The sequence below is a fragment of the Canis lupus genome, chromosome X, assembly GCF_003254725.2.
Source record: "Canis lupus dingo isolate Sandy chromosome X, ASM325472v2, whole genome shotgun sequence".
Taxonomy (NCBI): domain Eukaryota; kingdom Metazoa; phylum Chordata; class Mammalia; order Carnivora; family Canidae; genus Canis; species Canis lupus.
This window is the reverse complement of record NC_064281.1, coordinates 41,590,833-41,615,966: the sequence shown is the minus strand read 5'-3', so window position 1 is coordinate 41,615,966 and position 25,134 is coordinate 41,590,833. Positions and strand designations below refer to the sequence as shown.

The 25,134-nt window shown below is 43.4% G+C and overlaps 2 protein-coding genes across 7 annotated transcripts in view; one reads left to right on the top strand and one right to left on the bottom strand.

The window, feature by feature from the left end:
• Positions 1-3,116: 3,116 nt before the first annotated feature.
• Positions 3,117-24,913, bottom strand: LOC112673262 (sperm acrosome-associated protein 5). 5 transcript variants are annotated; one of them, XR_003144714.3, is made up of 5 exons: positions 24,700-24,913; positions 24,135-24,293; positions 22,448-22,526; positions 6,955-7,123; positions 3,117-3,260 (listed from the first exon to the last, which is right to left on the bottom strand). XR_003144714.3 is itself a non-coding variant. In XM_025468956.3 (4 exons), the coding sequence occupies exons 1-4, from the start codon at positions 24,854-24,856 to the stop codon at positions 7,111-7,113; spliced, it is 408 nt and encodes a 135-aa protein (XP_025324741.1). In that variant the 5' UTR covers positions 24,857-24,913; the 3' UTR covers positions 6,713-7,110. The 5 variants fall into 5 exon arrangements, 4 of the variants coding, with proteins under 4 accessions (XP_025324741.1, XP_025324740.1, XP_025324739.1 ...); XM_025468956.3 differs by lacking the exon at positions 3,117-3,260 and having other exon boundaries at positions 6,713-7,123; XM_025468955.3 differs by lacking the exons at positions 3,117-3,260; positions 6,955-7,123 and adding an exon at positions 21,272-21,443.
• The window catches only part of ZNF182 (zinc finger protein 182), a 42,525-nt gene continuing 33,340 nt past the window's right edge, over positions 15,950-25,134 (top strand). Inside the window, exons 1-2 of one of the 2 annotated variants that reach the window (XM_035711768.2) lie at positions 15,950-16,244; positions 16,700-16,756. The gene's annotated coding sequence lies outside the window, so the exon portion shown is untranslated. The remainder of the gene's footprint in view (positions 16,245-16,699; positions 16,757-25,134) is intronic. The other variant, XM_035711771.2, reaches the window with a different exon arrangement.

Sequence of the window (25,134 nt, the reverse complement as noted above, 5' to 3'; positions counted from 1 at the left end):
AATTTCTATTAAATTCAGGGCAGCTATGGCTTCTTGTATTGTTTTAGCATTAGCTATCATTGTCAGTAAAGATGACATATTTGTCAGGAGTCCCCCATGCCCCCCCGCCCCCGAGAAACAACTGTGTGGACTCAGGATTCAATTTCGCCTCCTCTGACTTGCCAAGTCATGCAGCACACCATCTGTTACCTGATAAGCCCACTCCAGCATTCCCAGCTGATGGAGGAGATCTTTGGCCTCAGCTAGCATTTTCTATTGACAGTCTGCTCAGGTGGCAATAAAGCCTCATGTAGGATGGGTTGTCCTCTAAGCCATAAAAATCTGCATCAACAAGGTATATGTGGACTGGGGTCCAAAGTCTCCTCTGGGGGCTTCCTACCTTCCTTATCAATTGTGCAGGATCCTTTAGCAGGGACTCCACTTTTCCATCCTGTACTATGGCAGCCAATTGTTTTTCTTTCAGCCCCTATTAGGTGGATATCTGAGTGAAAGAGCAGGGTGGGTGTGGGCATAGGGAGAGAGAAGAGGGAGGAGGAGGAGGAAGAAGAGGAGTCTCCTCCTTCAAATGAAAACCAGCCCCTCCTTCTTGACCCTTCCCATTTGTCTCTCGTCTATATTACCTTGCAGGTGGTAATGGGGAGAAGGTAGAGTCTTTTCTTTGCTACCACTGTGGGATAGTGCTGACTCTTCCTCTAGAGGACACTAGTCCTCTTCTCCTGGGTTCTCCCCTCTATCTTGTCGCCCTGTCCTGATGAGAAGCTGCCAAGGGGAAGGCCTAGTGTACCTCTCCTGGTTTGGAGCCCCTGTTCAGCGGGACAGCCCCCAGTTTAGGAGTCTCGGAAGGAGCATGCATATAAACTTCCTTGTCTTTAGTCACTTTAATGATTTGGCCACCTCAACCCAAGGGGGGTCTGGACACCTCTCCAGGGAGAGACTAGAATGGGATCTGCAATAGCAGATCAGAGTCAGGCCAGCGGCTGTGTGCAAAGGGGCTTCCTCAAGCCACACTTAGGAGACCAGCCTTGGCCTGATGTCTCTGCCTTATAAGCTTGTTTAACTGTCATAGTGGTCCCCAGAGATGAGGATGAGCTCTCCTCTCAAAGTACCCCTGAGTGACTGGCCAGTAACAGGGAGTTCCTCCCACCATAGCCTGTGATGGGGTGGGGGTAGCACACTCTTGGTCCAGGGGCATGCACTTCTCCCTCTTTTCTTTTCAGGCCTACAGGTCTTCTTCATCGCCCTGTTTAATGGGGCACCTAGGCAGGCGAGCTGACTTCCTTCCTCAGGCAGCTCAGTGCCTCTGACCTCAAAAGTCACTTACAATAGCTTGGATTCATTCAAATACTGGTATAACTGCCTGGCTAAGGTGATGAGGCATGGGGAGATGATGCAAAATACGTAATGCAGCACAGAATAATGTCATGCCAAAGTGCAGCAGTGGCATTTCAAATTTTGAGTTCCAGCCATTAGAGGCTGTCCAGGATTTTTGCCAGTTGGTTGTCCTACTGACTGGGTGGCCCCCATCTCTATTTCCTAATTATCTCCAGAGATCCTCTCTTCCTCCTCATTGCCACTTGCAGGAGTTTGAGGTATGTGGGGGCTGATCAAGGAAAACTATATGACCACAAGGTGGCGGTAGCACACACAAGCTTTATTGGGTGACACTTGGACAGGGTTGGCAGGCAGGGTAAGTGCTTCACCGTGAGAGTCTGTACAGAGGCTAACGTTAAGGGCCACTAAGAAGGGCAAGAGGGCGAGGGAACTGCTGGGGGATAGAGGATCAGAGAGGGAGCTTATGTATCTAGGTGATGCCATTCAGCAGCAAAGTGGGGAGTCTCTGGGTCAGAGAGCTCTGAAGGGGAGTGGCAACTTGGGTCTCTTATAGCCCAGGGCTTACCTTACCTATTGCCAGCAGATGTAGGGTGAAGTTTCATGGGATGTGCAAAGCAGGTAGGTTCTAATTGGTGAAAAATCTGCTTGTTTGGGTTATAAGATAATTGGATTTGCAAACATTTAAGTTAGGCACCAGCAGGCTTTTGGGCTATTTGGTCTCAGCTTGCAGTGAAGATATAAACAACCTAGGGACCAATACACAGAGGTCATCTTTGGCCCATTTATATAACAGGCAAAGGCATAATCCATCCTATTAGGTCCTTAGGAATGCTGGAATAAAGTTTAGAAGTATAGTTACAGTCTCTCATTTAAGGATCATGCCTGCTTCTGGCATCTGCAGGTGTAGCTGGGGTCTCAGGATGACTGCTTCAGGGAGGGAAGAAGAAAATTGATGTCAGATTGGGAAAGAATTGTATTGTATTACCAGCATCTTCCCCACCCTCAGCTTCAGACCTCTCAGAAAACTGTAGGAATCTAGTGGAGACCCTCCTCTGGCCCATCATGTTAAATGCAGGCATATGTTCATGAAGGGGTGTAAGGCAACTCTCCATGACGTTATCTCCCTTGTTTTACACAATTGCCTGTTCTAATTCTCTATCAAACCAGTACTCTGAGGATGATATGCAAAATGATATATCCATTTGATGTGATATCTCGTTGTCCATTGTTAGACACTATGAGCTGTAAAATGTGTTCTTCAGTCTGAAAAAATGTAACACAGGGGTTCCAATTGCTATAGCATCTTCTATTCCAGTTTAAAAAATAGTATTCTGGGCACGCTGGGTAGCTCAGCAGTTGAGCATCTGCCTTTGGCTCAGGGTGTGATCCTGGAGTTCTGGGATTGAGTCCCACATCGGGCTTCCTTCATGGGGCCTGCTTCTCCCTCTGCCTATGTCTCTGTGCCTCTATCTCTCTGTGTCTCTCATGAATAAATAAATAAAAATCTTTAAAAAATAAATAAAAATTAAAAAATAGTATTCTGAATATTTGCAGCTACCACCAAGTATGCAAAGCCCGGCACAGTGTCTATTCCTGTCAAGACCCATTTATAAAAGAAATAATTATGTGATATGATAGAGGCATTAGCTAATGCTATAGTGGTAATCATATCACAATATGTAAATGTACCAAATCAACACCACTGTATACTTTAAACTTACATGATGTTATATGTCAGTTATATCTCAATTAAAAAACAGAGACCTGTTGACAGCCTCCCGGAGCTATCAGCAGTAGTCTGCCATAATCTACTTGCCAGTTTATGTGTGGGACCTTCCCCAAAGGACTATCTGCTCCATAGTTATCTGAGGTCTCCATCTTGTCTTCGACAGGACAGTTCTTATTGACATTTTGTGTCTCAGTGGGTGCTGGAGGAATATGTCAATGATTAGCTCATGTCTATATTGTTGCATCTATCCCACATCCACTCATTTCATAGACCCAGAGGACTGCCTCGAGCCAACACACCAGGATATCCACTTGCCAGTTCCTTTGGTTTCTGGAAAGGGGTTCTTCTGAGGGGCATTGACATGTTCTACTTTACTGCACCGTTTAAATTCCACTAGTGATTTTCACAGGACTGTGACCCATATGGGGACCCCTTTAATAATCCAATTTTCTATTGCCCATCTGCCTGACCATATGGCCAAGCTAGTGGCTACTACCCATTATTCAGTAGAAACTCAGATATAGTGGTTCTTATCCTTGTGCTATTTCTTCCATCACTGCAAGGAAAACAGCATGCAATTCAGCCCACTGAATTGATTTGTTCTCACCATCTTCCACCAGCGTTTTTACATCAGTCAGTTGCAGTGTGGTGGCCTTCCACACAGGGTGTCATCTGTCTACCTTGGAACTGCCATCTGTAGACTAAGCAGCTTTTTGTTGTTCAATTTCGAGCTGTTTATAGGACCCATCCACATAGCTATAGGATTTGGGAGTGCCTCAGGTGATTCCAAAATCAGCCCTCAGGAGAGGAGTCTATCTGCTTATGAATACGATTTCTTGCATTCCTCTGGGAGTGTGTTCCTATGTAAACCATTTCCATTTTATTATGGAACTCTTCTGGGCACTGCCTTCTTTCTTGGAGCATTTCTCTGACATTACCCAAGACATTATGGGTATTTCATATTTCAAGATCATTGTATGACCTTCAGTCATGGGGACAGTTTCAATTGATGCCTAATAGCAAGCTAGTAATTTTTTCTCAACCAGTGTCTATTATTTGGTGTCTGGAAATTTTCTGGTCCAGATTCTTAGTGATCGCCACTGGGTGGCACTCATGGACTTTTGTCATAAGTTCCAGTCTATTACCTTCTGTCCACCAGGTATTCTATACTGTTTCTAATTAAGAACCTGTGTGGGCTCTGGCAATTCTGTAGGTTCCTGTTTAGCATGTTCAGTTAATGGAGGGTAAATTTACATGCCTTCTGTCCTACAATACTAGGTAGGAGAAGTGTTCTGCAGTCAGACTTATCCCAATAACACATTCAGGTAAGGGAGATGGCAACCACTTCACATCAAGTCCATTTACACATTTCAATTTTCTCTTATTTTAAAGATTTTATTTATTCGAGAGAGCACACATCCACAGAGAGAGTGAGAGAGATAGACAGGAGAGAGAGAGTGAGAGAGTGAGCACAGGTTGGGGGGGGAAAGGGCAGAGGGAGAGGGAGAAGCAGACTGAGCAGGGAGCCCAACATGGGGCTCGATCCAGGACCCTGGGATCATGATCCAAGCTGAAGGCAGACACCTAACTGACTGAGCCACTCAGGTGCCCCAAGACATTTCAATTTTCATCCAAACTTTCATCTTAATTTCATCAACTACTACAGCTCAATATTCTCCCAATATAGGTGTGAGGACTTCACCAACAAGTTTTGGAAAACTGTGCAATGGGATTCCATGTCAAGGAATCCCAGAAAGCTTTTCCCTACCCTGGCCACTTTACTCACTCATGTTCATATAGCCTTACTCATGTTCATATAGCCTTGAGTCCCCAGTCCAGGGATCTGTCAGGGACCCTGTGGCTCCTTCATCAATCCATATCCTGATAAATTTGCCAAACCATTACCCATGGTAACTCAAGGTCAGTTTTCCCATCATTACCTTTGCATTCTGGCTTTTAAAATTTCTCCAAACTAGGGAGAATAGAGTGGATTTGTTTAGGGCACGTCAATGTTGGTGGACCAGCAGAGGGTCCCATCAGTCCACCCAACCTCCAATAGAGCTGCATTAAGGCCTTGGTTTTGGCTCCATTAATATCTGCTTTATTAATCCCATTTCTCAATAACTGTTTAAAGATTTCCACCCTGTTAAAGTTCCTTGACCCTCCCTTTTTTATTTCTCCATTCTTTTGTGAATCACTCTAATTTTCTTAGCATCTATGATATAGTAATTGATAAGAAATATGTATTTGGTCATTCAGATGACCAAAATATATTTCTCAGATATACTTGGTTTTCATCAACAGTTCCTAAGAGGGCTTCAGAAACATAAAGGTGACATGGGTGTCTTGTTACTAATGAAGGTGACTCCTGGGCCCACTCTTGGTAAGCTTGTTGCCGGGAGGACCAACCATGTGATTAGAAGTTTGAAAATTTCAGCCCCACCTCTTGACCTATGGGGAGAGGAGAGGGACTGGAGGTTGAATCAGCCAATAGCCAATGACTTAGGCAATCATGACTATGCAATGAAGCCTCCATAAAAATTCAAAAGGACTGGACTCAGAGAGATAATGGGTTGCTGGACACATGGAGACATTAGGACAGTGGTACTCTTTCCCCCCATACCTTGCCCTATGTATCTCTTCATCTGGCTATTGATTTGTATTTAATAAACTGGTAAATGTGTATAATATAATATAGAATAGAACCAATAATAAGAGACGCCTCCATGGCCCAGTAGTTGAGAGTCTGCCTTCGGCCCAGGGCGTGATCCTGGAGTCCCAGCATCAAGTCCCACATTGGTCTCCCCACATGGAGCCTGCTTCTCTCTCTGCCTATGTCTCTGCCTCTGTGTGTGAGTGTGTGTGTGTGTGTGTGTGTGTCTCATGAATAAATAAATAAAATCTTAAAAAGAACCAATAATAAATCAAAATCTAAAAAAATATATAATTGGTTCTGTTTCTCTGGAGGACCCTAATACATTCAGTGACCCAACTGCTCAGGAGTTAGGTCTGTCACTTCTGAATTCCACTGGTAACTTTTACCTCTAGTAACTGATCACAGTATAGCTGCCATTTTATACCATGGGTGACTTGGTAGCTATCCAGGCATCAAAGATTCATGAACTCCCACTACCTCATCCTTTTCTCAAACAATGCCTTTGCCATGTTTCAGTGAACCAGGGTCATTTTAGTGAACATCATTCCTGATGCCAAATATGTGGTCTCCAGGATCACTCTTAGGTTTAATGACTCACTGGAAAGACTCATAGAACTCAGAAAAGTGATTGTATGCACGATTGTGGTTTATTATAGCAAAAGAACACAGATTAAAATCAAATGAAAAAAGTGCACAGGGCAGCCCAAGTGGCTCAGCGGTTTAGTGCTGCCTTCAGCCCAGGGTGTGATCCTGGAGACCCAGGATCGAGTCCCACGTTAGGCTCCCTGCATGGAGCCTGCTTCTCCCTCTGCCTGTGTCTCTGCCTCTCTCTCTCTCTCTGTGTCTCTCATGAATAAATAAATAAAATCTTAAAAAAATAAAAAGGTATACAGGGCAGAGACCAGGAGAAACCAGGTGCTACCTTCCAGTTTCTTCTCCCAATGGAGTTACATGGACAGCACTTAATTTTCCCAGCAATGATGTATGACAACATGTATAAAGTATTGCCAACCAGGGAAGCTCCCTGGAGCCTTGAGTCCAGGGTTTTTATTAGGGGTCAGTCTTAAGCAATGGGCACTTATGTGACTCAGCTATTTAGTCTCTAGCCCCCTAGGGGCCAAACTAATACAGTGTGGTCTGAACACCCAGACATATAAAAATGTACATTCTCCATAAATCAGATTGTTAGCATAGATTATCTGGTGTGGCCTGAGGACTTAGGTATACAAAGACATACCATATCTTATCAGGCAAGATGTTCCAAGGATTCAGAGGTTATCTCTCAGGAGCTGCTTATTAAGTGCCAGTCCTGAAGACATTTGGAAGGTGTCAGGTTTGGAAAGCCCAGGCCTTGTGAATTAAGTCTCAACTGCACATCTCAGTAGGGACTGTATCATTTTCTATTCCTGTTTAGAAAGGACATAAAAGGAAGAACAGAGTGTTCAGAGGCCAGTGTGGCAGGTACTTTTATATTGGAAAGTATATGTGGACAAATTATTGCCCTGATGAAAGGAAATAAATCTGCCAAACGAAAATTCTATACCCAATCTATCCCATTTGTTTAAAAAATCAGGTGAAATAAAGCCTTTTACATACAAAGAAACCTAAGAGAGTTGATCACCAGTAGGCTTGTAGTACTAGAAATACTAAAGGGAGTTATTTAATCTGATCCCAAATGGAAGCAAGAATTATAGAAAGGAATGAAGAGGTATAAAAAAGTCGAACATAAAAGGGTGGAGAAAGATATGCCATGAAACCAATAATAGAAAGCTGTTATAGCTATACTAATAGTCAAGTAGGCTGTAAAGTAGAAGTACTGCTAGATATAAAGAGGGAAATTTCATAATAATAAAAGGGTCAGGTCAAGGGAAAATTTAACAATTCTAAATTTTTAATCTACCTGTATCATTCATTTTTTGTTGCTATTTTAACAAATTACCACAAACTTGGCAGCTTAAAATAACACCCATTTATTACTTCACAGTCTCCATAGGGCAGAATTCCAAGCAACATGCAGCTCAGCTGGGCTCTCTTCTTAGGGTCTCATAAGGTTGAAATTATGGTGCTGGCAAGGTTGCCTTCCTTTCTGGAGGCTTTGGGGAAAGAATCCACTTTCAAAGTCATCCAGTTTGTTGGCAGAATTCAGTTCTTTTGCACATGGCCCCCTCCATCCTTAAGCCTACAATAGCACATCAACTTCTTTATGTGCTCCAAATCTCTAACTTTCCCTTCTGCCTTCCTTTCCCACCTCCCAGCATCTGTTCTTTTATCAAGTTTTCATTTAAATTCCAGTCAGTTAACATACAGTGTTACATTAGTTTCAAGTGTACAATACAGTGATTCAACACTTCCATACAACACCTGGTGCTCATCAGGACAAGTGCACTCCTTAATCCTCTTCACTTATTTTATGTATCCCCCCACCTTCCCTCTGATAACTATCAGTTTGTTCACTATAGTTAAGAGATTGCTTCTTGGTTTGCCTCTCTCTCCTTTTCCCTTTGCTCATTTGTTTTGTTTCTTAAATTCCACATATGAGTAAAATCATGTTATATTTATCTTTCTCGGACTTATTTCACTTAGCATTAGTAATTTATTAAGAATTTTTACATCCATGTTTATCAGGGATAGTGGCCTGTTCTCTTTTTTAATGGTATCTTTATCTGGTTTTAGTATCAGGGTAATGCTGGCTTCATAGAATGAATTTGGAAGTTTTCCTTCCTTTTCTATTTTTTGGAATGGTTTGAGAATAATAGGTATCAATCCTTTTTAAAATAGTAGAATTTGCCTGTGAAGCCATCTGGTCCTGGACTTTTGTTTGTTGGGAGTTTTTATTTTTATTTTTTTATAAATTTATTTTTTATTGGTGTTCAATTTGCCAACATATAGAATAACACCCAGTGCTCATCCCATCAAGTGTCCCTCTCAGTGCCCATCACACAGTCACCCCCACCCCCTGCCCACCTCCCCTTCCACCACCCCTAGTTCATTTCCTAGAGTTAGGGGTCTTTCATGTTCTGTTTCCCTCCCTGATATTTCTGTTGGGAGTTTTTAAATTACTGATTCAATATCTTTGCTGGTTATTGCTCTGTTCACATGTTCTATTTTTTCCTGTTTCAATTTTGGTAACTGCTTGCAAGAACTCATGAAATTCAACCCCTCTTGTTTTCCAATCCAATGGCTTTGGGGAAATTTCCTTGTGTGTTCCCCTGTGTGTTCTTCTTCTCTTGGCCTTCTCAGTGATCATGGCTCCCTTCCCTCTGCAAAGCCTGTGATCCATCCGTTTGGTCCCCTAAACTAAATCCACACACTTCCTACCTTTTTCAAGGTGGCCTCTTCTCTCCCTTTAGTTGTGGAGTTTGTTTTGTCAGCCTTCAGGTTGGTTTCTGGGGTATTTAGGATGATCTGATGGTTATTCTAGTTTTGTTTATGGGATGAGGCAAGCCTAGGGTCCTCCTACTCTGCTGCCATCTTCCTGCCTCCACCCCCCAACATCGGCTGTTAAGGGCTCATGTAATTACACTAGGCCCATATGGGTAATCTAGGATAATGTCTCTACATTAAGATAAACTGATTAATAATCTTAATTACATCTGTAAAATCCCTTTTGTCAATATGACAAAACATATTCATGTATATGGAAACTCCTATTTGTTTCTGAGAATTAGGGCAGGATATCTTTGGGTGTCCATTATTCTGCCTATTATATCACTTAATCATATAGGTTCAAAATAAATAAAGTGAAACTCAATAGAATTAAAAGGAGAGATAGGCAAATCCACAACATAGTTAGGCACTTTAAAGTACTTCTCTGAGTGATATAATAAGCAGAAAAAAATTGATATAAAAGATTTGAACAACACAATTAATGAATTTCATATAATTAGTACATAGACAACACCACACCCAGCAACTGAAGAATTCACATTCTTTTCAGGTGCACAAAGAGAATTTACCCAAATAGATCCTATGCTCATCTATAAAAAAGTTCCAACAAACTTCAAAGGATGAGGATCTATAGTATATGTTCTCTGACCACAATGGAATTAAATTATATATCTATAACATAACTAGGAAATCCTCAAATGTTTGAAAATAAGTCACACACTTGTAAATAACTCAGGAAAAAATCACATTAGGAAATGTCTTGGACCACATGTTAATGAAAATATGTCATCTCATTGATGCAGAAAAAAATTTGACAAAAATCCAACATCCTTTCATGATAAAAACACTCAACAAACTAGGAATAGAAACGAACTTCCTCAACCTGATAAAAGGTATTTATGAGAAACTCATAGCTAACATTATACTCAATAGTGAAAGAACAAAAGTATTTCCCTAAGATCAGGAACAAGGAGGCCCACTTCTGCCAATTTTATTAAACATTGTACTCAGAGTTCTCACCAGAGCAATTTTCAGACAAGAAAAAGAAATTAAAGGCACTCAAATTGGAATGGAAGTAAAACTATTTCTATTCCCAGATAATATTTCATATATATATATATATATATATATATATATATATATATATAGTCCTAGCGAATCCACAAATAACTATTTGAGTTCATAACTGAATTCAACAGAGTGGCAGAATACAAGATAAACAGACAAAAATACTTGTATTTCTGTACACTTGTAATGAACAATCTGAAAAAGAAATTAAATTAATTCTATTTATAATAGGATCAAAAAGAATAAAATACTTAGGAGCAAATTTAAGCAGGTTCAAGACTTGTGCACTGAAAAGTACAAAACATCAGTAAAAGAAATGAAAGGAGGCTTAAATAATGGAAAGACATCCAGTGTTCATGGATTGGAAAACTTAACATTGTGGAGATGGCAAATACTCCTCAAAGCAATGTATACATTTAATGTAATCACTATCAAAATTCCAATGGAAACAGTGTGGTACTGGCACAAGGATGGACATATATATTTCAGTGGAATAAAATTGAAAGTCCAGAAACAAACCCATCCATGTATGGTCAATTGATTTCAACAAGTGTGTCAAGACAATTAAATGGAGGAAAGGATAGTCTCTTCAACAATGTGCTAGGACAACTGGATATCCACATACAAAAGAAGGCACTTGGATCCTGACCTCACATCACATATAAAAATTAACTCAAAATGTATCAAAGACCTAAATATAAGAACAAAAGTATAAAATTCTTTGACAAAAACATAGGGCCTTAATGACTTTGGGTTTGGCAATGGTTTCTGAGATATGACACCAACCATCAGCAACAAAGAAACAATACGTAAACTGGACTTCATCAAAATCGAAAACTTCTGTGCATCAAAGGACATTATCAGGAGAGTAAAAAGACAACTTAGAGAATGGGAGAAGGTATTACTAATCATATATCTGATAAGGGTTTGGTATCCAAAATATATAAAGAACTCTTACAACTTAACAACAAAAAGACAAAAATCCATTTTAAAAATGGGCAACAGTGCCTGGCTGGTTAAGTTGGTGGAACAGATGACTCTCAATCTCAGGGTCGTGAATTCAAGCCTCATGTTGAGCATGGAGCCTAGTTAATTTTTTTTTTTGTTAGTTAATTTTTTTTAATGGGCAAAGGATTTGAAAGGACATTTCTCCAAAGAAGATATACACCTGGTCCATAAACACATGAAAGGATTCTCACCATCATTAGTCATCAGGGAAATGCAAATCAAAACCACAATGAGATACCACTTCATACCTACTGGGATGGCTATAAAAAAAAAAAACCAGAAAATGACAGCTGTTGGGCAAGATGTGGAGAAATTGGAACCCTCCTACATTGCTGGTGGGAATGTAAAATAGTGTAGCCATAGTGAAAAACAGTTTGGTAGTTCCTTAAGTAGTTAAACATAGAAATACCATATGGTCCAGCAATCCCACTCCTGGGTATATACACAATAAAATTAAAAACAGGTGTTCTGGGATGCCTGGGTGGCTCAGCGGTTTGGCACCTGCCTTTGGCCCAGGGCGTGTTCCTGGAGACCCAGGATAGGGTCCTGCTTTGGGCTCCCTGCATGGAGCCTGCTTCTCCCTATGCCTGTGTCTCTGCCTCTGTGTGTGTGTGTGTCTCTTATGAATAAATAAATATTTTTTAAAAAACAGGTGTTCAAACAAAAATTTATACACAAATGGTCATAGCAGCAGTGTTCACAATAGCTAGAAGATAGAAACAACCCAAATGTCTACCAATCAGTGAATGGATAAACCAAATGTGGTATATCTCTACAATAGAGTATTTAAAAAGGGAATGAATACTGATACATGACACCACATGGATGTATCCTGAAGACACTATGCTCAGTGAAGGAAGCCAGACACAAAAGCCATGTAGTGTATGATTCTATTTATATGAAATATCCTGAATAGGCAAATCCATAGACAGAAAACAGATTACTGTGAAGCAGGGGCTGAGGGTGACAGTGGTGGAGGAATAGGGAATGACTGCTTTATGGGTACAGAGTTTCATCTTGGGGTGATGAAAATAGTCTGCAACTAGATAGTGGTGATGGTTGCACACCACCAGGAATGTACTAAATGACACTGAATCGTATACTTTAAAATGGTTAAAATAATAAATTTCATGTTATATGTATTTTACCACAATAAAAAAGGTGTTAATTCTCTCTCCCTTTCTTTGCTATTGTGGTGTGCATGATTGATTTTGTTCCTCGTCATGTCTTTTCATGAGACTTTCAAGATCAAATGATTCTTGACCAAGAAATGTAAGCAGAATCATCTTATTCCTCAATGGGTTTGAATGAAAACTGGTGATAAAACCAGGTGCAACTCCAAGAGGAGACATCAGGGAAGAACCAAGGTAGGTGTGTAAGGAATTGTACATGAGATTGCACACATATTCATGCTGTTTCTTTTTTTTTAAGATTTCATTTATTTATTCATGAGAGACAGAGCGAGAGAGAGAGAGAGAGAGAGAAGCAGAGACACAGGCAGAGGGAGAAGCAGGCCCCATGCAGGGAGCTCGATGCGGGACTCGATCCTGGGACTCGATCCTGGGACTCGATCCTGGGACTCCAGGATCATATGCCCTGGGCTGAAGGGAGGTGCTAAACCGCTGAGCCACCCAGGGATCCTCTGTTTACGCTGTTTCAAGGTCACTAGCATCTCACCCTATCAAGCTGAAAACATCACTCCTGGACAGCTGGACATGTTTAATTGGGAAAATGATTTTTCTGTACTTCTGCATTTGCAGGTTGTTTCAATAATAGATATGTGAGACCTTTTTAAAAAAAGGTATTAATATGGGGTACAGTATGCGTGAATGGTGGCTATGAAGCAGAGTGGATGGAAGTGAATAAACAGTGGGACTGAATGAGGAAATCTGGGGCACAGTGGGATGACATAGATTTAAATGATTGGTAGAGTAGGAAGGAATGGGAGCCATGAGGGGCAAAGGTGAGCTGGACTGGAGGGGCCTGGCAGAGTCAGACTTTATATATGAATGAGTCCTGTTCTTCCAGAAAGCACCGATAGAGAAGAAATACCGCCACATGTTTGTGTTCCAGGAAATAGAGAACTACAAGTTTCCCAGTATTAGTAAGCTCAGGCTGCCATAACAAAATACCATAGACTGGGGGGCTTAAACAACAGAAAATAATGTCTCACAGTTCCGGAAGCTGGGAAGTCCAAAATCTAGGCACCAGCTGATTTGGTTCCTGAGGAGAACTCTCTTCCAGGCTTGCAGAGAGCCACCTCCTCAATGTGTCCTCACATGACCTCTTCTTCGTGTGGCAGAGGTGTCTCTTCTAAGGATGCTAACCCATCCAATCTGGGTCCCCTGTATGATCTCATCTAACCTAATTAACCTCCCAAAGGTCCCATCTCCAAATGTCATCATTTTGGGGACATTTTGTTGAAACATATGAATTTTGAGGGGTATACAATTCAGTCCATAGCAATTCCCAATACTTTTGCATATTCCAAGATAAGACCCATCTCTGTTGTTCATGACTCAAGGATGACTTTTTTTTTTACCTGCCTCTTGTTAAAACAAAAACAAAAACAAAACAACCCACAGGCTCAAAATGGTGTCACTTAGACCAAGTTCTCAAATATATTCCCAAAAACATAATCTTTTAAATTATTATTTAAATTTTGTTAGTTAGCATACACTTCAATATTGGTTTCTGGAGTAGAATTCAGTGAATTATCACTTGCATACAACACCTGGTGCTCATCACAACAAATGCCCTCCCTAATTCCCATTACCCATCTAGCTCATCCTCCACCCACCTCCCTCCATCAACCCTATTTGTTCTCTATTAAGAGTCACTTATGTCTTGTTTCCCTCTCTTCTTTTCTCCTATGTTCATCTGTTTTCTTTCTTAAATTCCACATATGAGGGAGATCATATAATATTTGTCTTTCTCTGACATATTTCACTTAGCATAATACCCTCTAGCTCCATCCACATCATTGCAAATGGCAAGATTTCATTCTTTATGATGGGCAAGTAATAGTACATGTTTGTATATATACCACATCTTTATCCATTCATCAGTTGATAGACATTTGGGCTATTTCCATAGTTTAACTATTGTTGATAATGCTGCTATAAACATTGGGGTGAATATACCCCTTGAAATCTATATTTTTTTATTCCCCCAAGACATAATCTAATTGCAGCTTCAATCTCCTGCAGAAGTATAGTCTTAACCAGACAGCAAGGGATTTTTCAATCCATACCAATGAATCTGCCACTTGGGCCCTTTCCACCCTCCTTTCCAAGAAAGATGAGATAATCTGCATGATAAGACACCTTGCTTTTCCCTCTAGAGTGAGGCTTGGTTTGGTACAATCCTTTTCTTTGGCTAGTAACTTTCTTGCCTCCACCCATCTTCTGTGCAAACCTGCCTTTTTTACAACTCCTTAGAGCACCTCTCCACTTGCTAGGTGAGGTGCTGCTGGATTTATGAACCATTTAACAAAACCAATTAGATCTTCAAATTTACTTGGTTAAATTTTGTTATTTAACACTTTCTGAAACCCCAGGTCCCTTTTCTTGCCTTTGAGATGTTCCTCATTAACGAGTTTCCCCCACTGCAATAGCCTGAAAAAAAAAATCATCTCCTTAATTAGCCTGTGCATTTTACCTTTCACACGACTAAGTGGTAGAGTGATTAATAGGGTAGAGTGTTTAAGACACCCAAGCACTGTGTCCCCTTTGCTCCTCCACAGGTAACTGAGACCTGCAGGCCTGGAACGGGGGCGGGGGGGTGCGGGGAGGCGCTATCGGACTCTGACTTGGCATCTCGACCCTCCCACAACACAACTTTCTGGGGGCAGATTCCTAGAAGGAGGGATGGAATGTGTGCCTGGCAGATTACCGTCAGGTTTGGATTCTTATCTAGGTCCAAGTCGCCCCAATCCCCCCAGGCTTCTGTCTCTGACTCTCCTTGGTCACTTCACACATCTCATCCTCCCAGGACGCAATTTCTTCCATCTGCACTTCTGGAATCTCCCACAGAGGACGGCTAGCCCAATAGTATCTATTAGGACTGTTGCTCCCCGGTTCTCCCTCTCCCCTCTCCCCGGTGTTACTTTTGTTTTCAAGATTTTATTTATTTGACAGAGAGAGAGAACACAAGCAGGATGGTGGCAGGGAGAGAGAGACAGAGAGGGAGACGCAGGATCCCCGCGGAGCAGGGTTCTCCATCCCAGGATGCTGGGATCACACCTTAGCCGAAGGGAGACACTTAACTCGCTGAGCCCCTCAGGCGCCCCCCAGTGTTACTTTCTTGCAAGGTCTACGACCCCTCCACTTTCTCCCCCTCTCCCAGGGGTACCGATCTGTAGAGGAAGGGCTCACTCCCGGTTTGCCTCCTTTCTTCCCACTCATGGTTCCCGGGGCTATCTGTGCTCTTCCCGGTCCCCCCAGCCCCAACTCTGCCGCGGTATCTTCCCGCGGAGGGGGTGGTCTTGTCCTGAGCCCTAGTTTGTCCACACCAGCTCCCATTAAACCCGCCTTTACGCGCGTAACTCGCCCACCACTAGCCTTTGCGCCGAGGACCTCACTCCCGGCAAGTTTTCAAAGTCCTCCCGAAATCCCCTGTCTTCTGAACTTTCCGAGGCGCAGACCTCCGCTGTACGGAACTGGAACTTTTGAAAGATGCCTGCTCCGTGACAAATCAGTTTAGGGGCGCGGCCATCCCCCTCCCCCGCCTCCCCGCCGTGTGGTCCACGCAGTTGCAGAACCGCAAACGCGCGGCGACGGCACTGGCCGCTGGCACTGACCGCTCGGGCGAGGCCAAATGCGCTCGCGGAGGCAGAGCCCCAGCCCCTCGACGGTGGGGTAAAACACCGAGACAGGGCTCGTCCCAGGAACTTGGGACTGATTTGTGAAGCTCCAGGCAGGCGCCGCCGGAATCCGGGTGGAAAACAGGAAGAGTAGGGGATGGAGGGCGGAGGGTTCACTGGGAGCGGCGGGGAGACGGGGCTGGTCTGCGGCTGCAGCGGCACCGGCCAGTGTGGACGTTGCAAAGACGCGAACTTGCCAGGTGAGTACTTGGAGGGGGCTCTGAGATGGGCCTTGGGAGTCTGGGGAAGTACGTGATGGGGAGCCTCTAAGGTGAGCGACGGGGGCTGTGGAGGTGGGGTCTCTGGGGTGTTGGGGTGTGATGGGAGGTCCTTGGAGTCAGTGACGGGGGATCTGTGAAGTGAGTCATGGGGGCTGTGGGGTGAATAATGGGGGTATTTGGGGCGATAGGGAGTGTCTAGAGCCAGTGATGGGTGAGGGGGAGTGTTGGGAGGTCTGGAGGTGCATAACAGAGCGGAGTTGTTGAATGATGGGGCTCTGTGAGGCAAACGAATGTTCTTTCCCGTTTTTCTTGGCTACAGCATGGCCATTTTACCAGCTGGCATTTATGGATTGCCAGCCTGATGATTTGGTGAACTTTCCATTTTCCCATGCTGTTACAAACTCTTCTCTTTCCTTTCCCCCCTCTCTCAATAGCTTTGCTTTTCTAGGCCACTGCCCTCTCTTCACAAGGCAGACATGACTAATTTCCAGGTGAGTTCTTATTTGCTCCCCTCTCCCTGACCTGTGTGAAAACACTTAGAAGCAAAGGAAGGGTAATGTGTGTTGGTTAAGAGCATGGACTCTGGGCCAAAATGTTCATAATAGCTGCCTAAGTCTATTAGGCAGTCTCCAATTTCTCTGTGCCTTGGTTTCCTTATTTGTTTTTTAAAAATATTTTATTTATTCATTTGAGAGAGAGCGAGTACGAGGTAGGGAGCAGAAAGGAGAGGAAGAAGCAGACTCTCTACTGAGCTGGGAGACTGATGCGGGACTTGATCCCAGGATCCCGGGATCATGACCTGAGCTGAAGGCAGATGCTTAACCCACTGAGCCACCCAGGCACCCCTCCCCTATGCCCTTTTTAAAAATGTCTATATTATTTTGTCATTTTTCCCCCTCGCGGCAATAGAAGTGGCACCGAAACCTCAAACTCTTTTAAGAATGTACAATATAAAAAGAGAAAGTATCTCAGGATTTCGTATCATTGCTCATTCCAGATAACCAATTCTATGGTGAATTTAATTGCCATCTCTGGACACCTCTCTGTCCCTCCTTCTTTATATTTACATACACATAAAAGTATAGAGTTGATATAAACCTTCCTTTGCTAACATTTGCTCATAATACACAAACTGTTTTGCAACTCACTGTTTTCCCTTCACATAGTAACATTGATGAAGGTGGTAGGAGTAATGATAATGATAATGATAATGATAATACAGATGATGATGAGAATATTAGTGGCAGGAACAGCAGCTAACACCTAAAGAGACTGCACTGGGCCTGGCACTATACTAAGTACTTTATACACATGACCACCCTAGTCCTCACAAGTATCCTGAGAAGTGGGAGAAGTGGGTACCTTTAATATCCGCATCTTACAGATGAGAAAACTTGAGTTCCACAGTAGATAAGCAAGTGGCGTGGGGTTACAGAGCTGGTTACTGGCATAGCTGGGATAGTCCCTACTCCATGAATACTTGTTGATAGAAGATATTTCACTGCTAAGACAGAGATTTTTAACAGCTGCACATTTTTTTGTCTTGTATGCCTGTGTCATGTTGCATGGCAAGGCAATAATCTTTCATGTCCTGTCTTGTTGTACTGTGCTGAGCGTTTCTAGAATTTCTGGTTCAAAAGATGGGCATGTTTTGAACTTTTTTAAAAAAAATTTATTTATTTATTCATGAGAGACATATATAGAGAGAGGCAGAGACATAGGCTGAGGGAGAAGCAGGCTCCCTGGGGGAGCCTGATGTGGGACGTGATCCCAGGATCCCGGGATTAGGACCTGAGCCAAAGGCAGATGTTCAACCACTGAGCCACCCAGGTGCCCCCCATTTTGAACTTTCATAGACCTTGCCAAACTGCCTTTGAAAAAGTTCATGCAAGTTTATACTCCCCGCTACTGAGTGAAAATACCCTTTCTAATCTGTCATGTTTTTATTTTATTTTATTTTATTTTATTTTATTTTATTTATTTATTTTTGGTGGAAAGAGATGTTTTGTTATTTATTTGGTATTTTCCTCATTACTCTGTTGTCAATACTTTGATTTATTTGTAAACTTTTTTGTTTTCTGGGACACCTGGGTGGCTCAGCAGTTGGGCCTCTGCCTTGTCTCAGGGCGTGATCTGGGAGTACTGGGATTGAGTACCACATCGGGCTTCCTACGTGGAGCCTGCTTTTCCCTCTGCCTGTGTCTCTGCCTCTCTTTCTGTGTCTCTCATGAATAAAAAAATAAAATCTTTAAAAGAAAACTTTTTTGTTTTATTTTTTCTTTTTTTCTTAAAGATTTTATTTATTTGAGAAAGAGAACGAGCAAGTGTGAGCGAGTGGGGGGAGGGGCAGAGGGAGAGGCAGAAGCAGACTCCCCACTGAGCAGAGAGCCTGACATGGGGCTCCATCCCAGGACCCTGAGATCAGGACCTGAGGTGAAGGCAGACACTTAACTGACTGAACCACTCAGGCACCCCTTTTTAAATTTTTAAAAAGATTTTATTTATTTGAGAGAGAGAGAGAGAGAGTTGGGAGGGGGCAGAGGGAGAGGGAGAAGCAGATTCCCTGCTCAGTGCACAGGGAGTCTGATGGGCCAGGGGCAGGGAGCTAGATCCCAGGACCCTGAGATCATGACCTGAACTGAAGGCAGATGCTTAACCAGCTGAGCCATCCAGGTGCCCCAAGGTGACTCTTAATGTACATCAAAGAATCCATTCAGGAAAAAAACTGATGGATATGGAAAGGTCTTCTCCTGGAAGTCCTATTTCATGTTACATCAGAGAGCTCATATAGAAGAAAAACTTGAGAAATCCTGTGAACGCAATGAATGTGTGAATGCAATGAATGTGATAAAGCTTTGTTACAGAAATCACATCTCATTATTCATCAGAGAGTTCACACAGGAGAGAAGCCCTATGGGTATAATATATGTGAGAAAGCTTTCTCCCAGAAATCATATTTAATTATACATAAAAAAAACTCATATAAGAGAGAAGCCCTCTATGTCTGAGAAGTGTAGTAGAGCCTTCAGGACGAAGTCAAAACTCACTATATGTTAGAGAACCCACACAGGAGAAAAACCCTTTGACTTTCTCTCTCTCTCTCTCTCTCTCTCTCTCTCTCTCTCTCTCTCTCCCTTCTCTTTTAAAGATTTTTATTTATTTATTCATGAGAGATACACAGAGAGAGGCAGAGACATAGAGGGAGAAGCAGGCTCCCCACAGGATCAATCCCAGGCCCCTGGGATCACACCCTGAGCCAAAGGCAGACTCTCAACCACTGAGCCACCCAGGTGCCCCAGACCTCTCTTGAATATGAGAAAAACTTTCTTCCATAGTAAAAGCTCATTGTGAGTTAAAGACCTCAGAGAGAAAAGAAACTTTGTGAAAGAAATGAAAATGGGAAATCCTTTATAGAGTCAAAGGAAAAGAAAAAGGCAGGGTGAGGGATCCTGCTTTAGCTAACATGGTGGGGGAAGGCTTTTCTGAGAAGGTGCCATTTGAGCTTAGACCTGAAAATGAGGTGCCAGCCATACTAGGGGTAAGAACATTCCAAGAGGAAGGAGTAGCATGAGCCAAGGTCTTGATGCAAAAATCATGGCCTCTGTACTTGGCTACCATGGGTGTGTGTTGAATGACTATTTTACATCAGAGAGGTGGTTCATGTCTTCAGTCTTTGGGGCCTTGAATATAATGAGAAGCTTTAGCTGGAAGCCAAGCCTTGCTATAAATTTGGGCACAGGTATCGAGAGAAACCCAATTTAATTAACTTCAATAAACATAGTCCTCTGGGGAGGGAAATAGTCCAGATTTAACACCAAACTCTCAATAGAAAAAAAGTAACAAAATCTGTTTAGATATTTTGATGGCTCTCATGATGGGGAATAAGTGCCATCCACAAGAAAAAAAGAGTTTGCCAATTGATATAAAGCTACAGATTTAAAGATAATTACTAGGGGTGCCGGGGTGGCTCAGTCAATTAAGCATCTGCCTTCTGCTCAGGTCCTGGGATGGAGCCTGCATGGGACTCCCTGCCCAATGGGGAGTCTGCTTCTCCCTCTCCCTCTGCCTTCTGCTCTACTTGTGCATATTTTCTCTCTCTCTCTGTCAAATAAATAAATAAATAAATAAATAAATAAATACATATTTTTAAAAAATAAAGATAATGGGGATCCCTGGGTGGCTCAGCAGTTTAGCACCTGCCTTCGGCCCAGGGCGTGATCCTGGAGTCCCGGGATTGAGTCCCACATCAGGCTCCCTGCATGGAGCCTGCTTCTCCCTCTGCCTGTGTCTCTGCCTCTCTCTCTCTCTCTCTGTCTCTCATGAATAAATAAATAAAATCTTAAAAAAATAAAGATAATCCCTAAAGGAAAAATGACTATAAATATAAATGTTAGACATTATTAGAAAGGGTGCATAATTGGAACGATGTGAAGAAAACACCACTAGGGCACCAGTTTCCAGAAGTAGCAGCAGTTGATACTGCCAGTATTTCTGCTCTAGCCTGTTCTACAGTCAAGATTTTGGCTTTGTGGGATCCCTGGGTGGCTCAGTGGTTTAACACCTGCCTTTGGCCCAGGGCCTGATCCTGGAGTCCTGGGATTGAATCCCACATCAGGCTCCCTGCATGGAGCCTGCTTCTCCCTCTGCTTGTGTCTCTGCCCCCCTCTCTCCCTCTCTCTGTCTCTCATGAATAAATAAATAAAATCTTTTTAAAAATAAAAATAAAATTAAAAAGTTTTGGCTTTGTGTCTATGTGTATACCTCTCCTCTTCCTGGGCTTGATCATGCAGTCTTTCCAGAAATGCTATGAGCTACCTATAGGCTTTTAGGAGACCCACTTATTTACTTAAATTCAGCAGAGTTTATTTTTGCTGCTTTTGATAAATACTGAAATTGGTACCGAGAGTGATGGCCCCCTTTATGGATCCCCAGGGAAATGTGAAATTTGGTCATCTAGGCTGGTTGGGGCTGAAGGCAGAAATCAAATTGGCATTTTAGGAAGGAGGCTCGGTCATTCTTACACTGGTGGATATGTGCTTTAATGATCACCTGTGCTTACCTTGGAGGAAACAAACACTGAAAACAAGGCTTTAGGTGGGTGAATATCCACCCCCAACCAAAAAGTACAAAAGACGTGAGGGGACTGCTTCCTCACGGGGATGGCGGCTTCTGATGGGGCTGGTACAAAGAGAAAGAGTGGCAAGTTTAAAATCCTAAATTCTCTGCCCAAGACACATCAAAATCCAGGCATTCGTGAAAAGAAATTACTACCCTGTGTATATATTGAATTCCTGGCCTAAATTCCCACCCTGTCATTTGAAATTTAGGATACTCATGGTGAAAGAGGGAGTGGCGGGGTGGGGCTGAGGGGGTGTGCAGAATGTTAGAATGGGAAAGTGTGGGAGGATGTGGGAGAATGTGAACACTTTAATTCCCACTGAGCCTCCAGTGTAAGCTGAAACCAATATTATTTTCCCTGGGGAAGACCTTAATTAAAGACCCTGTAGTGACTTCTGAAAGTGATGCTTTTTAAGGAAAGCCAATTTTCACAGACACTCATCCTGCCCTTCTGTTTCCAGACCTATACCTGCCTTGTGTACCAAGCACTTTATGTGCTTGCTGAACACTCATTAATTTGATTCTCCCAATGATCCTATGAAATAGTTGCTATCATTATCATCCTCATTTTGCCAATGAGGAAACTGAGGCACAGAGAAATTAAATGCCTTGCCCAACACAACACAGCTCATAAGTGGTAGAGATGATATTTGAACCCAGGAGAAGCTGCGCTCTTACTTACACCCTGAGTTATCTGGTGTCTCTGATTAGAACTCTGAATGTATGGAGGAAGTGATTGAATGGGGATACCTCCAGGCATTGGGAAAATGAAGAGTTAGGCATCAGAGGTCTCTTGCATTATTTATAGATAGCATCCTTTATTAAATCCAGGAAATCTCTATCTCTGGGAAACTGAGTCATGAATTAATTTTCTTTGAGTCAGATTTGGCATGCATATTGCATCCCTTGAGCCATTCAGATAAATAATGGCCAGAACAGTGCCGGGTCCAAGAATCCCTGGGAAATGAAGGGAGGGAGGATGGGAGGATGAAGTGGATAGGCTGATGGGGTGGCAGTGCCATTATCCCAGCTGCCCAGGGCCCAAGCCACCCCCATGAACTTACCAGGCAGTCATACCATTCTTTGATGATGCCACCTGCCTGGCACACAAGATATCATCCAGAATATGGCGGTTGAGCAGGTCTAGGGAGGAAGGAAGAAAGAGACATAGTGATCTGGTGCTTTGGGGACAGGGTGACAGTATATGGCTGGCCCAGGGGTTCTGTATTCCTTGGAGCCTGAATAACTTCAACTACTACATTGGCTGATTCTGGATGACCTTGGATTCACTTGTCAGCTGGTTGTGAATTCAGTCTTGCTGACTTCAAACATTATGTTGTTAGTTCCTAGATAACTTCAACTGCCACTTTGGTTACAAATGACCTCCATCTGCATGCTGTCTAGTTCCAGTCAACCTCAGTCATTATTGTGTTTGGTTCTTGATGATCCCAACTGCTCAACCAGGGTGACCTTCACTGCCCTTCTGACTGGTTAATGATCTTAACCACCATGGTGACCAGTCCTGGACAACCTCAATTGCCTTTTTTTTTTTCACGGCAAGTTTGTATTTTATTGGACTGTTGATTTCAGTGCTTCTGTGATGTCATCCTAACAAAGGACTAAATGTTTAGTCGAGGGGATGAAGCCACCCACAAATCTGAGCAAACTTAAGGTAGTTGGAATCAGGGAAAAGTCTACTGAAGGGAGGCCCTTGGTTCCTAACAGTTCTAAAGATTTAATGATCCAATGATCAAGTTTTATGGAAAAATTCGAAGTGTCCAGATGTCCTTTTGGCAGGAGTAATGGGCAGGACCGGAGGACATAGGCAGTAGGGGCAGACGGTCTGCAGCACGGACGGCTGGGCTGGAGAAGCCACTTTCCTGTCGGTCCATAGGATGAGGATGCTTTCCTCAGACAAGGTCAATTGCCATTTTGACTAGTTATAAATAATTCCAACCTCCATGTTGACCATTCTAGGACCTCAGCTTCCATTGGAGCTGATCCCTCCTCAACTTCCATGTGAAGTGAAACACACAAAGTCGTCAAAGTGAACAACCTTAACCCATTTTAGCCAGTCTTGAGAAACTGTACTATTCATGTTACCTTGTCCTAGACAGCTTCAACCTCTGTGGTGGCTAGTCCTGGACAACCTCAACCTTCAAGCTGACCAATCCTGGGTAACCTCTTCTGTTATTGTAGCAGGACTTGGACAACCTCAACCTCCATTTGGTCTAGACCCCAGTAACCTCAGTTCCCATTTTGGTCTGTCTCAGACAACCTCCAGCACCATTTTGGCCAACCCTGAACAACTACTGCTATTAAATTTTGTCTGCAATAACACCACACTCTTGTCTGGAAAGCTCTCTCCTTTCTGCACAGATACACTTTATTTCTGTTCCTACAGCCAGATACATGTTTCTTCCCTCAGAGCCTGAACAACCTCAGCCCCAAATCAGGACAATCTCCCCCTCCATTCTGCATGGAGCCAAGTTTCCTGTTTTCTGAGTCCCAGAAAACTGCAGCCTCCATTCTCAGTGAGGTCCAGGAGCTCTGAGCCCTCCTGACCTGGACAACATCTCAGTGTAGTCAGTAAAGATACAGGATGGTGTCTCTAACAGCCCAGGCAAGTCTGTTCCTTTCCCTATCATTTTTCTGCTTGTTACCGGAGATTATGGCTTAGGCAACCTTGCACTCTGTGTGTTGGGCAGTGGGGCCAGGCAGGGCTTCAGGGTGTCCCCAGTGCTGCCTCACCACGACACTCCATGTGACAGAGGTTCTGGGTGGGTGTAACACCATTGTTACACCACCAGGCGGAGTTCAGCTGGAAAATGCCATATTCACTGCTGCCGTCGGGATTGTGGTCCACGAAGGAGGTGTCAAAGCCACTCTCATAGTGTGCCATGCACAGCCCTGGGACAGGGAGGGGGTAGGTAGCGGGTAGGCATGGGTCCTGGGACAAGGGGATGGCAGGACAAGGGGGAGGGGGCGGGGATGGTTGTCATCTCAGTTGTGGGGGTGATGATCCTGATTTGGTGGTGGTGATGATGTTGGTGATTCTGGTGAGATCTCAGTGATGGCAGTGGTGATAGTGATAGTACTTGTCATGATTTTGATGGTAGCGATGGTATTGATGGTAGAGATGAGGGTGATGGTTGTGAAGGCAGTGATGGTAAGGACATGAGAGAAGTCAGTCTGGGGATGACCGAGAGGATGGTGCCCTGGCCCAGGGAGATGATAAGTGACAAGGGGGGCCTGGGTCTGAGTGTGATGGGTGGCTTGGGGGTGTGTGTGGGACTTGGGGCAGCTGGAGTCTCACAGTCTTCAATGCTGTAGCCCTTGAAGCCGTTGAGGCCCGCCTTCTCCAGCTTCATTGCCAGTTCACAGCGTTCATAGATTTTGGCATCCACAGGGGCAACTGTCAGCGTGGCCAGGGTCACCACCATGGTGACCCAGGCCTGCATTATAACACCCATAGGCCCTCCTGCCCAACTCTTTGCTCTAGACTCACCCTGCCCTGTTTAGAACTAGCGGCATTCTGGAACTCTGGGCTCTATGAAGAAATAGCTACATGGTAGATTCTGGAACACACAGCCAGAGGGCTGGACACCTCAACATCTTTCCCAGTGCTACCCTTATTAGAGACAGGCACACAATGAAAAAGAAAGATACTGACCTATACACAGAGAAGGGAGGAGGCAAAACCAGGGAGAAACCCTGAGATGTCAGAAAGAGATGCAGGAAGAGAGGGGCC

What these genes read in the sequence shown, in the direction of transcription:
- LOC112673262 (XM_025468953.3), bottom strand. Translation starts at nt 24,856, where the DNA reads ATGGGTGTTATAATGCAGGCCTGGGTCACCATGGTGGTGACCCTGGCC. An exon ending in GGGCTACAGCATTGAAGACT is followed by an intron (nt 24,294 to 24,699) that starts GTGAGACTCCAG and finishes TCCCTGTCCCAG; the next exon opens with GGCTGTGCATGGCACACTAT. An exon ending in GGTGGCATCATCAAAGAATG is followed by an intron (nt 22,341 to 22,460) that starts GTATGACTGCCT and finishes TTCATTTCCCAG; the next exon opens with GGATTCTTGGACCCGGCACT.